General features: G+C 43.0%; 1 protein-coding gene across 2 annotated transcripts; it reads right to left on the reverse strand.

The window, feature by feature from the left end:
• Positions 1 to 1,485: 1,485 nt before the first annotated feature.
• fkbpl (FKBP prolyl isomerase like) lies at positions 1,486 to 14,316 on the reverse strand. Of its 2 annotated transcripts, XM_021567182.2 has the most exons (4): positions 14,068 to 14,316; positions 9,504 to 9,895; positions 8,927 to 9,384; positions 1,486 to 2,487 (listed from the first exon to the last, which is right to left on the reverse strand). In XM_021567182.2, the coding sequence occupies exons 2-4, from the start codon at positions 9,891 to 9,893 to the stop codon at positions 2,268 to 2,270; spliced, it is 1,068 nt and encodes a 355-aa protein (XP_021422857.2). In that variant the 5' UTR covers positions 9,894 to 9,895; positions 14,068 to 14,316; the 3' UTR covers positions 1,486 to 2,267. The 2 variants fall into 2 exon arrangements, with proteins under 2 accessions (XP_021422857.2, XP_036803759.1); XM_036947864.1 differs by lacking the exon at positions 14,068 to 14,316 and having other exon boundaries at positions 9,504 to 10,188.
• Positions 14,317 to 14,653: the final 337 nt, after the last annotated feature.

Below are 14,653 nucleotides of genomic sequence, written 5' to 3' on the forward strand. Positions count from 1 at the left end.
CACTATTAATTATACAATGTAGAAAAATAGTCAAATAAAGAAAAAACATTTAATGAGTAAAACCTTTGACCGGTAGTGTGTGTATGAACAGTTGAAGTCTGAAGTTTACATACACTTAGGTTGGAGTCATTAAAACTAATTTTTCAACCACTCCACAAATTTCTTGTTAACAAACTATAGTTTTGGCAAGTTGGTTAGGACATCTACTTTGTTCATGACACAAGTAACTTTTCCAACAATTGTTTACAGACAGATTATTTCACTGTATCACAATTCCAGTGGGTCAGAAGTTGACTGTGCCTTTAAACAGCTTGTAAAATTCCCCAAAATGTCATGGCTTTAGATGCTTCTGATAGGCTAATTGACATATTTTGAGTCAATTGGAGGTGTACATGTGGATGTATTTCAAGGCCTACTTCTGTGCCTCTTTGCTTGACATCATGGGAAAATCCAAAGAAATCAGCCAAGATCTCAGAATTTTTTTTGGTAAACCTCCACAAGTCTGGCTCCAAACACCTGAAGGTACCACGTTCATCTGTACAAACAACAGTACGCAAGTAAACACCATGAGACCACACTGCCATCATACCGCTCAGGAAGGAGACGCTTTCTGTCTCTTAGAGGTGAATGTACTTTAGTGCGAAAAGTGCAAATCAATCCCAGAACAACAGCAAAGGACCCTGTGAAGATGCTGGAGGAAACAGGTACAAAAGTATCTATATCCACAGTAAAATGAGTCCTATATCGACATAACCTGAAAGGCCTCTCAGCAAGGACGAAGACACTGCTCCGAAACCGCCATAAAAAAGCCAGACTATGGTTTGCAACTGCACATGGGGACAAAGATCATACTTTCTGGAGAAATGTCCTCTGGTCTGATGAAACAAAAATAGAACTGTTTGGCCATAATGACCATCATTATGTTTGGAAGAAAAAGGGGGAGGCTTGCAAGCCAAAGAACACCATCCCAACCGTGAAGTACGGGGGTGGCAGCATCATGTTGTGGGGGTGCTTTGCTGCAGGAGGAACTGGTGCACTTCACAAAATAGATGGCATCATGAGGTCAGGAAGATTGGTCGCAAATGGGTCTTCCAAATGGACAATAACCCCAAGCATACTTCCAAAGTTGAGGCAAAATGGCTTAAGGACAACAAAGTCAAGGTATTTGGCCATCACAAAGCCCTGACCTCAATCCTATAGAACATTTGTGGGCAGAAATGAAAAAGCGTGTGTGAGCAAGGAGGCCTATACAAACCTGACTCAGTTTCACCAGCTCTGTCAGGAGGAATGGGCCCGAAACGGGCTACCCAAAACGTTTGACCCAAGTTAAACAATTGAAAGGCAATGCTACCAAATACTAATTGAGTGTATGTAAACTTCTAACCCAATGGGAATGTAATGAAAGAAATAAAAGCTGAAATAAATCTCTCTCTACTATTATTGTGACATTTCACATTCTTAAAATAAAGTGATCATCCTAACTGACCTAAGACAGGTACTGTTTACTAGGATTAAATGTCAGGAATCGTGAAAAACTGAGTTTAAATGTATTTGGCTAAGGTGTAAATAAACTTCTGACTTCAACTGTACATGTGTGTGTGTAGATAGATACACATAGATATCTCCTCCTAAGATGTACAATCTTTTTTTCCCGTATCATTGGCCTGGGCTATTGTTTGTTTGATGTCAAGACCAGACTGATTTGTCAGAGTAGGCACTCATTTGTGTTGTACCCTCCCTTTACAACCCTAATCCTGCCCCAGCGTTTCTAACTGGGGTGCCCTGACTCTACACAGCTGATTCAAATAACTAACTCATTGTCAAACTTTGATTATTTGAATTAGTAATGTAGTGCTAGGGCAAAAACCTCAATGTGTGGCTCTTGGCGTCCCCAGGACAGAGTTTGTGAAAAGCCGCCCTTCCCATAATTCCAGCTAATTTCTATACCACTTCTTAAATGTATTTTCTAGAACAGCTCGTGTCTTAACAGTTCAAGAAAATAATGAAAAAAATGACTGACACTTAAATCTCATAATCCAGTGCCCATATTTACACAGACATCCCAATTCTGATATTTATTTTACTTGTGATTGGTCAAAGACCAATATTGGAAAAAATATCAGAATTGGGCTACTTATATAAATGCAGCCTAACACTATTTGTGGATTAAAAAAATAGTCTGCTAATTGTCACCCTCTCCTTCTTGGCTGAACATTTGACTCAGTCCCTGTCCCAGTTGGCTATCAGTCCTCTTTCACTCTCCCTCTTCAGCTGAACATCTTGCCGAGTCTCTGTCCCAGTCTGCTATTCGTCTCTCGCTCCCTCCTCCCCACCTCTCTCAGTCCTCTCAGGGCGGAGGGAGAGTCAGGCTGGAGCTCCTGTAGTTTTCTGAAGGCCCTGTTGGCCTCCTCCAGCTCCCCTGCCTCCAGGTTGGCCTGCCCAAGGCGGTACCAGGCCTTCAGCCCTTGGGGATCCAGCAGCGTGGATCTGGCGGGAAAAAATGGTTACATATTGGGATATTATTTGACAATATATCTCAATATTATTTTTGCATTAGTCAGCTGTGCCTGCCCAAAACTAGTATTTTTTCCTTGTTATTAATTTTCTTTTGAAACAGGGAACCAACATGTTTTTCCATGACTGATCAAAACAAATTTTGTCATGCTCTCTCCTCTCTGCATCAGACACGGCGAGCAATACGATGGGAATGTCTGATCGTAATAAACAAATCACAGCTTCAAATCGCAATATATAGAGAATCTTTACGATTGTGAGCATGTGTGACCGACTGGCTCGATTTTGTCTTATGTATCAACATTTTAAATTATGTATTTTTTTTACATTGGATAAAAGTAGAGACTCGAAAACGGTCATACTGTATGTAACACTACAGTTGAGGGAAAGTAATTCTGCTTTGAAAGTTAATAAACTTGTAACCCCACTTTTGAGAAAATGGCCCTTGAACGTTTGGGTATCTACTGGAGAGTTCTTCTTTGTCGACACCCATTCAGCATCGGTCACACCCTCTTATGCCTTAGCACCGCCCATCTCTTTAAGGATTCACATGCATGACATCAGCAGCCTGTTGGTCCAAAATAGCATAACTAGTGTATTTTAACACCAATAAACCCATCTGTTTATGTCAATCTAGCAAACCAGGCACCTAAAAGCAACTTTATAAACAATGTTTTGGTTAGCTTGTTAGCTAGACAGCTAACATTAAGATAGCTGGCTAGCCAGTTTAAATAATGACCACATAACCGACAACGTCTTAACTTTAGCTAATTTGTATTAATTATTACAGGAACATAAACTCACAACAAGATCATTATTTACAAGTTAATGGCGAGCCAATTACAGGAAATACAGTTGTAAGTGAGACAAAATAAAAGCAGGGCATTCTACCGGAGAATTTTAGAACTTGGAAAACTGTCTCGTTGGCCTAATGTTATATCCTAATTTGAGTTTGGTGCAGGTCATGTTGTTCTTCACATTACCGTCTCTGGAAAATACAAACTATATCAAATCAAAAATGTATTCGTCACATGCACAGGACACAGAAGGTGTGAACGGTACAGTGAAATGGTACCTTGCATAGTGGAGTCTTTTGTTTAGACATGTCGCTAGATAGCTAAACAATGACCCATAATCCTAATTTATAACATTACTACCCTGCATTATTCTGCATGTAGCTAACAAACTAGATTCAAATGTTAGCTAGCAATGCAAATGGCTGTGAGATATGAATAATATTACTACACAGATCATTCACGTAACATTAGCTAGCGAGCCAGCCAGCCAACTAACAGTACACTTTAGCTTGAAATGAAAATGACTTTCTGACTAAATTAGAAACGTATAATATCTGAAAATGTAGCTAGCTAGACTCTCTTACCCATAAACATGCATGAACACTTCTCCCTCTCGGTCATGGATGCCATGGTTGCCCTTAGTTTGAAGATGTATAAAACACCGGTCTCCGGATTACAATTCTATGTGTGTTCTCTTTTCAACTCCCTCTGCATATTTGCATTCAAACGCCAGAATTTTCTCCATCTCCTTAGCTATCATACTGTGCTTCCACCGGCATTCCACCGATTTCAAAACTCGGTCCTCCAGAAAGTGGAGAGCAACACTTTTGCAGTTCTTCATGTTAGCTTTCAAAAAAGCCCCGTTAGAAAGGACCACATACTGACCAGATCATAAACAGTTATAAACAGAAGCGTGCTACATGGCAGACCAATCCGAACTCATCTCTCGGCTTGTCCAGCCCATCCATTACCTCAGCCAATCATGGCTAGCGGGAAGATTCCTGGCTTTTTCCGTGGCTAAACCAACTAGGCTCGTAATTGAACACTTTTATTCATATCTACAGATGGCATACAAGTTTGTTATTAAGGCACATGAAAGTTTACATATTGCAGAAGGCATTTGACAAAAAAAAAAAACGCATTTTGATAAAAAATAAATGTTTACGTTCAAATGCCTCGACTGTGTAGTGACGTGCAACATACGCCTAGTTTCCTGAAACGAGTCACATACAAATGACCAAAGTAGTGAACTATTCCTTTTTTTTACTCCTGTATGAGCGAAGCACCCCCACCCCCCCTTCCGCCCATCAACAGCCCTCCAACCCAAAAACATCTTCCATGATTGTGACAATTGCAATACATATCGTATCAGCACCCAAGTATCATGATATCGTATCGTGAGGTCTAGTGCTTAATTTGAGACGGATCCTGCAGGAACAGGATCCAGCACCTCTCAGATTTGACTGTTTGTTCCGGCACCTATTTTCCCGCATCCGGTATCTCTCCGGGCATGATTTATTAATTGTTTCACTGTTCTCACTGTAGACATTCTAATAAAAGCGTTCAGCATTATATCAAGTTGCCTCCTCGTTATTTCTCCCACCCACCAGAAAGACCATCATGTAAAAGCACGGTGATCCTTCTACAGTGGGGTAAAAAAGTATTTAGTCAGCCACCAATTGTGCAAGTTCTCCCACTTAAAAAGATGAGGCCTGTAATTTTCATCATAGGTACACTTCAACTATGACGGACAAAATGAGAAGAATTTATTTGCAAATTATGTTGGAAAATAAGTATTTGGTCAATAACAAAAGTTTATCTCAATACTTTGTTATATACCCTTTGTTGGCAATGACAGAGGTCTTCACAAGGTTTTCACACACGGTTGCTGGTATTTTGGCCCATTCCTCCATGCAGATCTCCTCTAGAGCAGTGATGTTTTGGGGCTGTTGCTGGGCAACACAGACTTTCAACTCCCTCCAAAGATTTTCTATGGGGTTGAGATCTGGAGACTGGCTAGGCCACTCCAGGACCTTGAAATGCTTCTTACAAAGCCACTCCTTCGTTGCCCGGGCGGTGTGTTTGGGATCATTGTCATGCTGAAAGACCCAGCCATGTTTCATCTTCAATGCCCTTGCTGATGGAAGGAGGTTTTCACTCAAAATCTCACGATACATGGCCCCATTCATTCTTTCCTTTACACAGATCAGTCGTCCTGGTCCCTTTGCAGAAAAACAGCCTCAAAGCATGATGTTTCCACCCCCATGCTTCACAGTAGGTATGGTGTTCTATTTTGGTTTAATCTGACCATATGACATTCTCCCAATCTTCTTCTGGATCATCCAAATGCTCTCTAGCAAGCTTCAGACGGGCCTGGACATGTACTGGCTTAAGCAGGGGGACACGTCTGGCACTGCAGGATTTGAGTCCCTGGCGGCGTAGTGTGTTACTGATGGTAGGCTTTGTTACTTTTGTCCCAGCTCTCTGAAGGTCATTCACTTGGTCACCCCGTGTGGTTCTGGGATTTTTGCTCACTTTTATTGTGATCATTTTGACCCCACGGGGTGAGATCTTGCGTGGAGCCCCAGATCGAGGGAGATTATCAGTGGTCTTGTATGTCTTCCATTTCCTAATAATTGCTCCCACAGTTGATTTATTCAAACCAAGCTGCTTACCTATTGCAGATTCAGTCTTCCCAGCCTGGTGCAGGTCTACAATTTTGTTTCTGGTGTCCTTTGACAGCTTTTTGGTCTTCGCCATAGTGGAGTTTGGAGTGTGACTGTTTGAGGTTGTGGACAGGTGTCTCTTATACTGATAACAAGTTCAAACAGGTGCCATTAATACAGGTAACGAGTGGAGGACAGAGGAGCCTCTTAAAACCTCTTGGAACTCTAGGGGCAGTATTGTCATTTTTGGAAAAAAACGTTCCCGTTTTAAACTGGATATTTTGTCAGGAAAAGATGCTAGAATATGCATATAATTGACAGCTTTCGATAGAAAACACTCTTAACGTTTCCAAAACTGTAAAGATATTGTCTGTGAGTATAACAGAACTGATGTTGCAAGCAAAAAATCCAATCCGGAAGTGCCCCAGGTTTTGAAAGCGCTGCGTTCCAATGTCTCCCTATATGGCTTTGAATGTACCATCAACGAGCTTACGCTTTCTACGTATTCCCCAAGGTGTCTACAGCATTTCTGTTGAAGAATAGCCGTATGGGGGCACATTGCGTAAGTGGTCACATGGTGGCTCCGAGAGAGATTCTCACGTAAAGTACAGAGGTAGCCATTACTCCAATCGGTCCTAGAGAAAAAGGAATTGTCCCGACGGAAATATTATCGAATAGATATTAGAAAAATACCTTGAGGATGGATTCTAAACAACGTTTGCCATGTTTCTGTCGATATTATGGAGCTAATTTGGAGGAAAAAAAAATTGCCGCTGTGGTGACAATTTCCGGGTGATTTCTCAGCCAAACGTGAAGAACAAACGGAGCTGTTTCACCTACAAAAATAATATTTTGGGAAAAAATGAACTTTGGCTATCTACCTGGGAGTCTCGTGAGTGAAAACATCTGAAGTTCATCAAAGGTAAACGATTTAATTTGATTGCTTTTCTGATTTCCGTGACAAGATTGCCTGCTGCTAGCAAGGCATAATGCTATGCTAGGCTATTATAAACTTACACAAATGCTTGTCTAGCGTTGGCTGTAAAGCATATTTTGAAAATCTGAGATGACAGGGTGATTAACAAAAGGCTAAGCTGTGCCTCAATATATTTAATTTGTGATTTTCATGAATAGGAATATTTTCTAGGGATATTTATGTCTGCTGCGTTATGCTAATTAGTTTCAGGCAATGATTACGCTCCCGCATGCGGGTTTGGGAGGCGCTAGAGGTTAAAGAAGTAGTTACAGGTCTGTGAGAGCCAGAAATCTTGCTTGTTTGTAGGTGACAAAATACTTATTTTCCACCATAATTTGCAAATAAATTCATTAAAAATCCTACAATGTGATTTTCTGGATTTTTTTTCTCATTTTGTCTGTCATAGTTGAAGTGTACCTATGACGAAAATTACAGGCCTCTCATCTTTGTAAGTGGGAGAACTTGCACAATTGGCAGCTGACTAAATATTTTTTTGCCCCACTGTATATAGTCATCCTATCGAGCCACACTGATTCCAGACCTGCTCTCTTATTTGTACATAGAGGTTATGGGGAGGTCCGGTGGGGTAAGTAACGGATCTTGACACAGATCTTGGTAGTGGTGGTCAGCTAGTGAAGGGGTCCCTACGTAATTACGTCACATAGCCTAGTCATCTCCCTACTGAATTTGAATCGTGAGAAAGCCCCCCAAAAATGTTTAAATAATAATAATTCCAGAGAGAGATAGTGAATCGAACTCAGAACGAGCCAGAGAACTGTCAGTGCCGGAAGAGAGGAGTAAGGTGCAAACTGTTCCTGATAGCGATACCTTAGCTAACAGCGCTGCTATTAATCTCGCCAGTTCAGCTACCTTCACTAGCTAGTAGACCTAACCCTAACCCAGCTGGAGAGGGAGATGGGGAGCTGGGGGTGAGGGCGCAGTGCATCCACCGACGAAGTGCTCGGAGCAGTTCAAGAACAAGCAAATGTATAACAAGAACAAGCAAACATATAACCCCTGGCTTGTCATGCAGAATTCAGAGTTGGGCTGTACAACACGCAAAAAAGTAGGGAGCTTGGGTCTAGAAACAACTGGAGGGATTAAACTAGCAAAATAGTGGGAATGTACAGTAAATTAACATCCTATGTCTCAGACGTAAAGAAACAACAAATAGCCTTCAGAAAAAAGGGTTTTGAACAGGCGTATTTGTAGATGAGGCTAGAGAGGACACCCAGGTTATAGTTTTCAGAATGAAAAAATAGACACTACAGCCAGTCTTCAGAACAGCCTGAGAAGGAGACTAAACATCCCGCTCATGGCAAGTTGACTCTCAAGAGTCACGGGGAGAGTCGTTGGGGGAAGTTTTGAAAACTAAGGTAGTACATATTTCTTCCTTTACAAACTTGTTCTGTACTTGTGAAGGTAATCTGAATATGTGCTTCATACTATCACATAGGCAGGAGGCCTATATATTCTCATGTGCATGTTCTGCTGTGTCCTACATTGATTTATTTGATGAAGTTTTATTCCGATATTTGTTCTACAGCTGATGCCTTGAAAATGATATGAAATGCAGGTCTTGTAAGCTCCACAGCTGAGTATGTGGGTATGTGGGTGTTCTGCAGTGTTGTCTAAAAATGTTGCTGTACACTGACGTCTAGAAAATTAGGCTCTAAGAAATGCGGACTTGTGTAACCGCAGCTATACTCAAGTATGCAGTGACGTCTAAAATGCTTTGAATTATTCAGCGCCATGGAGAGTGCTGTCCGTTTCACCACCATAGATAGTAGGCTACTTGGCTGTTTACTCTGTCTGCTGCTATGTTGTGTTAGACACTTTTTTTCTCAATGTGTTTGGGACGGCCCCCCCCCCCCCACACCCACCTCAGAGCCCCCCGTGCTCACTATGTGTTCTGGGAATTCCCGATTTACAAATTAAGTACTGGTGAGGTCCCTGGCAATTCCTAGCCTTACCTGGATGCACACCCTCTGGCCCGGGACCACTGGCCCAGTTTCAGCTGACATAGGGATAGGTTGGAGTAGAGAGAGGCCTTGGTGGAACGGTACTGATGATCTGTAGGGGCCTCTAGGCTATCTTTCTTCTCCGTCTCCTCATCCTCCTCCTCCTCCTCTATCGGAGTCATCTCCTCCCCTTCTCCCCGGGTGTGTAGTTTTAAGGTGATGAGGAGTTTGATGGCTCGGCTGTAGCTGTCTGCCGCCCCCCACATGTCCCCCGCCCTAAACCTGTCTCCCCCCCTCTGCTTGTGTGACATCACCCAGCCCCACTTCTCTCCAGCTGACAGCTGCCAGGACTCATGGCCAGGAGAGAAGGACTGGAGCTCTACTGTTATGCACAGGGACTGGTCAGGGCCTGCTCTCTTCTGCTCCTCTTCTCCTCCCCGGAGTCGGTCTGTTAGTGGAGTCAGCATTACCTGGGGACACAAGGGTCAAAGGAGTGAAAGGTTAAGACCAGCTGTATGAAGGGTGAATGGGTAATAGCAGGTACATGCTGATTCAGTGTGGTGCTATTGGTGTGTGAGCCTCTCCTTACCTCACACTTCTCTCCAGCTCTCATCCCCTCCACACACCCCTCTGTGATGTCACACTGCCCCTCCCCCAGCCTCAGAATGATCCAATCACCAAGCGGGACCTGCAGCATGGTATCCTGGGAGCGCTGTAGGGGTGGGACCTGGGCATCTGAAAGGACTGCGATTGGCAGGTCAGGTTTGAGTGACAGCTCTGGGTCAGCTGTAGGTTCTCCTTGGCGTTGAACTCTGACCTGACACAGAGAGCCAATCCCGGGGTAGACGTCTCCAGAGGGGTCAGTTGGCTCCGCCCCTCGTTTCCTACTCTGACAAACTTCCCACAAGCCCCTGGGGCACACAGACACCCAGGAAGTGACCTTATCGCCTTCTGTCTCCGCTGCCTGGGAGGTCTTCATCACTTGAGGAGAGAGAGAGAGTTAGAGGGAGAGAGAAGACAGGAAGAAGAGGAGGAGAGAAGAAGCAGAGATGGCGAGGAGATATTCCCGTAGCATGGTAACCAACCAACAACATAATATAGTAACCTTAACAACATGGAATGAACATCCAAGCGTCTTTTTTATAAACTAGTGTGCTTTGGGTCATTGTCCTGTTGGAAGGTGAACCTTCTCCCCCAGTCTGAAGTCCTGAGCGCTCTGGAGCAGGTTTTCATCAAGGATCTCTCTGTACTTTGCTCCGTTCATCTTTCCCTCACTCCTGACTAGTCTCCCAGGCCCTGCCGCTGAAAAACATCCCCACAGCAGGATGATGCCACCACCCTTCCCCGTAGGGATGGTGCCAGGTTTCCTAAAGACTTGGCATTCAGGCCAAAGAGTTCAATCTTGGTTTCATCAGACCAGAGAATCTTGTTTCTTATGGTCTGAGAGTCCTTTAGGTGCCTTTTGGCAAAGTCCAAGCCGGCTGTCATGTGCCTTTTACTGAGGAGAGGCTTCTGTCTGGTCACTCTACTATACAGGCCTGACTGGTGGAGTGCTGCAGAGATGGTTGTCCTTCTGGAAGGTTCTCCCATCTCCACAGAGGAACTCTGGAGCTCTGTCAGAGTGACCATCGGGTTCTTGGTCACCTCTCAGACCTCCGATTGCTCAGTTTGGCCTGGGCGACAGCTCTAGAAAGAGTCTTGGTGGTTCCAAACCTCTTCCATTTAAGAATGATGGAGGCCACAATTCCTTCAATCTCATGGCTTGGTTTTTGCTCTGACATGCACTGTCAACTGTGGGACCGTATATAGACAGGTGTGTGCCTTTCCAAATCATGTCCAATCAATTGAATTTATCACAGGTGAACTCCAATCAAGTTGTAGAAACATCTCAAGGATGATCAATGGAAATAGCATGCAGATGAGCTCAATTTCGAGTTTCATAGCAAAGGGTCTGAATACTTATGTAAATATTAATTTACATTTGCAAACATTTCTAAAAAACTGTTTTCACTTTGTCATTATCGGGTATCGTGTGTATATTGATGAGGATTTTTATTTATTTAATCCATTTTAGAGTAAAGCTTTAACCAGTTGTGTAAAGTACTTCAAAAAGTTTGAGTATCTGTACTTAACTTTTTACATTTTTGACAACTTTTACTTCACTACATTCCTAAAGAAAATGATGTACTTTTTACTCCATAAATGTTCCCTGACACCCAAAAGTACTAATTCTATTTTGAATGCTTAACAGAACAGGAAAACTGTCTAATTCACACACTTATCAAGAGAATATCCCTGGTCATCCCTAGTGCCTCTGACCTGGCACTCACTAAACACATGCTTCGTTTGTAAATGGTTGTCTGAGTTTTGGAGCGAGCCCCTGGCTATCTGTATATGATTTTATTTTTTATTTTTTATTTAAAATGTGTCCATCTGCTTTGCTTAATATAAGGAATTTGAAAATATGTTTTTATTTAACTAGGCAAGTCAGAACAAATTATTATTTAGAATGAAAGCCTACCAGAGAACAGTGGGTTAACTGCCTTGTTCAGGGGCAGAACAACAGATTTGAACCTTGTCAGCTCGGGGATTCGATCCAGCAACCTTCAGTTGAAATGAAATACTTTTACTTTTGATATTTAAGTACATTTTATCAATTCCATTTATTTTTATTTGTTGTTGTTTTTTTTGTTTAGAATTTTACCCCCTTTTCTCCCCAATTTTGTGGTGTCCAATTATTAGTAGTTACTATCTTGTCTCATCGCTACAACTCCCGCACGGGCTCGGGAGAGACGAAGGTTGAAAGTCGTGCGTCCTCCGATACACAACCCAACCAAGCCGCACCGCTTCTTAACACAGCGCCATCCAACCCGGAAGCGAGCCGCACCAATGTGTCGGAGGAAACACCTGGCAACCTTGGTTAGCACGCACTGCGCCTGGCCCGCCACAGGAGTCGCTGGTGCACGATGAGACAAGGATTTCCCTACCGGCCAAACCCTAACCCGGACGACGCTAGGCCAATTGTGTGTCGCCCCACGGGCCTCCCGGTCGCGGCCGGTTACGACAGAGCCTGGGCGCGAACCCAGAGTCTCTGGTGGCACAGCTTATGCTGTAGTACAGCGCCCTTAACCACTGCGCCACACTTTCAAACTTTTACTCAGGTAGTATTTTACTGAGCACTTTTACTTTGAGTCATTTTCTCTTAAGGTTTCTTTACTTTTACTACAGTATGACAACTGGGTACTTTTTCCACCACAGCATTTAGTTTAGTTATATTGTTGGCTGTCATGAGTCAAATTCATCCATCTAGCTGGCTAACAAGGTAAGCTGATCTTTCTCTACCTTCACATCAAGCTAGCTCTGTGCAGGGCCGGTCCTGGCTGTTCTGCCTTAAGTGAGAGAGAAAAAAAATGGCCCCCGCCAAAACTAGAATAGCCCCAGTAAGCAAAATTACTTTGAATATGCATATTTCCCAGGTGTTGAAGTGAGGTTATGAATGAAAGGTTAAAAGACATCTATGTATGGGCCAAATCAAGGCTGGGTCAGACTGGACAAAATCTGAACCAAACATAAACGTCTATGAACAGATTTGGTCCGGACCTAACCGATAAATAAACCTCTGTGGACGACATGGGAATCACTTCCGCACCAACAAGATGTACAGACGGGACCAAAAAGGACTTACTGGGGTGCAGCCTACCATGTCAGCTGCAATGGAATTTTATGAATGCCCACCATTTGTAAAAACAGGCCATTGCATTGGTTTTATTAGTCCTGATTCCTGTTTATTTTTTATTTATTTAACTAGGCAAGTAAGTTAAGAACAAATTCTTATTTACAATGACCCAAACCCTAACCCAGACGACGCTGGGCCAATTGTGCACCGCCCTATGGGTCTCCCAATCACAGCCGGTTGTGATACAGCCTGGAATCGAACCAGGGTCTGTAGTGACGCCTCTAGCACTGAGATGCAGTGCCTTAGACCGCTGCTGGCACTCAGGAGTAATGTGACTAATCAATTTGGCTATTTAAAAGCTATGAATATCAGCTACCCAACTTTATCAGGAGGAGTTATCCTAAGCCTATTTGCAATGTGTTTACACAGCGGGAAATGCAGAAGTATTTTATTTGACGGATACGAACTCGAAACCACTGATCATGACAATTTTGCCCACAGGAAAACAACTCCTGGACATTAGTTGTGAGTAGCCTGATGTCCATTCCATATTACTTTGACCTGTTAGGATGTTGTTTGTTAACATGTCAGCACATTTTTAGATTAGGCTATTTGATCAGAGAAACCTACATAAGTTTGCATCTCATTACAGTGCCATACATGTTACATCCAGCATGTTGGCTACAGAAAAGGCCATATCTTTATGCTATATCTGCAACAGCACCCTGCCCTTATAACAAAAGATTGCAGCTTTCAAACTGCAGTCAACTGTGGTATTTTGGACGCAGTAATGGCATAATAACTGCAGTGACACTGTACAATTACGGCAGTAAAATAGAAAAAGGTATTATGGACTCTGTATTTGCAGTTTACTACACTCTGATTAATCTTTTTTTCGTAAGGGTGGAAATGCGCGCTGGGAATGAACAAGATTAATACCCACATTAATGGGTATTAATACTTTTTTGGTAGCAACAACTCAATGTGTGTGTATTTTTTGTTCCATTTTTTAGTTGGCTCAAGAAACTTGTCATTGTGTGCTAACTAGCTAGTAATTATGTCGCGCTGGGGCTCCTGGTTGAACCCCTGGTTTCGCCTGCAGAGAGCGGGTCTGTGGGACGGAGTAGAGCGCTCCTCAGCTGCCAGACAGCCCGACCCTCTTTCACCAGCCTGTTAGCTCTAGCCAGGACTCATGCAATCCGGGGTCCTTTGGACGTCGCTAACACATTGAAGCGTACATTTAAAATGGGTAGGGGTTAAATTGAGGAGTTAGGGGAGGATTTAGGGTAAGGGTTATGGGGAGGATTTAGGGTAGGGCCGTCCCAAGGACTCCAGATAGCATTAACCATTTCGCCAGTTAGCTAGCTATAACGCGTTAATGAACATTGCGAAAGTAAAACATGTGCATAAAGTAAAAACGCATGTAAAACATACTACATTTCATGAGAAGATGAACAGCTATCTAACTTATTCCTACCTGCAGACAAACGGTATTTCGGCTATGTGCGACTTCAACGGATCAAAACAATACAACTTCTTCTTCGATGAGGTTTAACGGCGCTTGGCACCTAATAAATGTTGCATTGCCGCCACCTTCCTTACGAAAAAATATTGCAGTTAGAGTGCAGTTATACAGCATTCAAAATATAAAACATTTACTGAAGTAATTTTGCAGTGCAAACCCACCACTCTACTCCACTCTTTAAATACCCTACCATCTACCATCTAACCCTACACTCACAAAAAAAAACACCCTACTCCACTATTTAAATACCCTACCATCTAACCCTACACCCATTAACAACCCATCACCCTACTCCACTATTTAAACCCCCTACCATCTAACCCTACACTAAACCCCCCACCCCACTCCACTATTTAAATGCCCTACCATCTACCATCTAACCCTACACTCACTAACAACCCCCCCCACCCCACTCCACTATTTAAATACCCTACCATCTACCATCTAACCCTACACTCACTAACAACCCCCCCCACCCTACTCCACTATTTAAATACCCTACCATCTACCATCTAACCCTACACTCACTAACAACCCC

The sequence above is a fragment of the Oncorhynchus mykiss genome, chromosome 16 (genome assembly GCF_013265735.2).
Source record: "Oncorhynchus mykiss isolate Arlee chromosome 16, USDA_OmykA_1.1, whole genome shotgun sequence".
Taxonomy (NCBI): Eukaryota; Metazoa; Chordata; class Actinopteri; order Salmoniformes; family Salmonidae; genus Oncorhynchus; species Oncorhynchus mykiss.

Bases quoted from the DNA above. Each gene is read 5' to 3' on its own strand.
- fkbpl (XM_021567182.2), bottom strand. From the start codon at position 9,893: ATGAAGACCTCCCAGGCAGCGGAGACAGAAGGCGATAAGGTCACTTCC. The intron at 9,385-9,503 runs GTAAGGAGAGGC...TTGTGTCCCCAG, and splicing joins GAGCTGGAGAGAAGTGTGAG to GTAATGCTGACTCCACTAAC. The intron at 2,488-8,926 runs GTAAGGCTAGGA...TTTTCCCGCCAG, and splicing joins GCCAGAGGGTGTGCATCCAG to ATCCACGCTGCTGGATCCCC.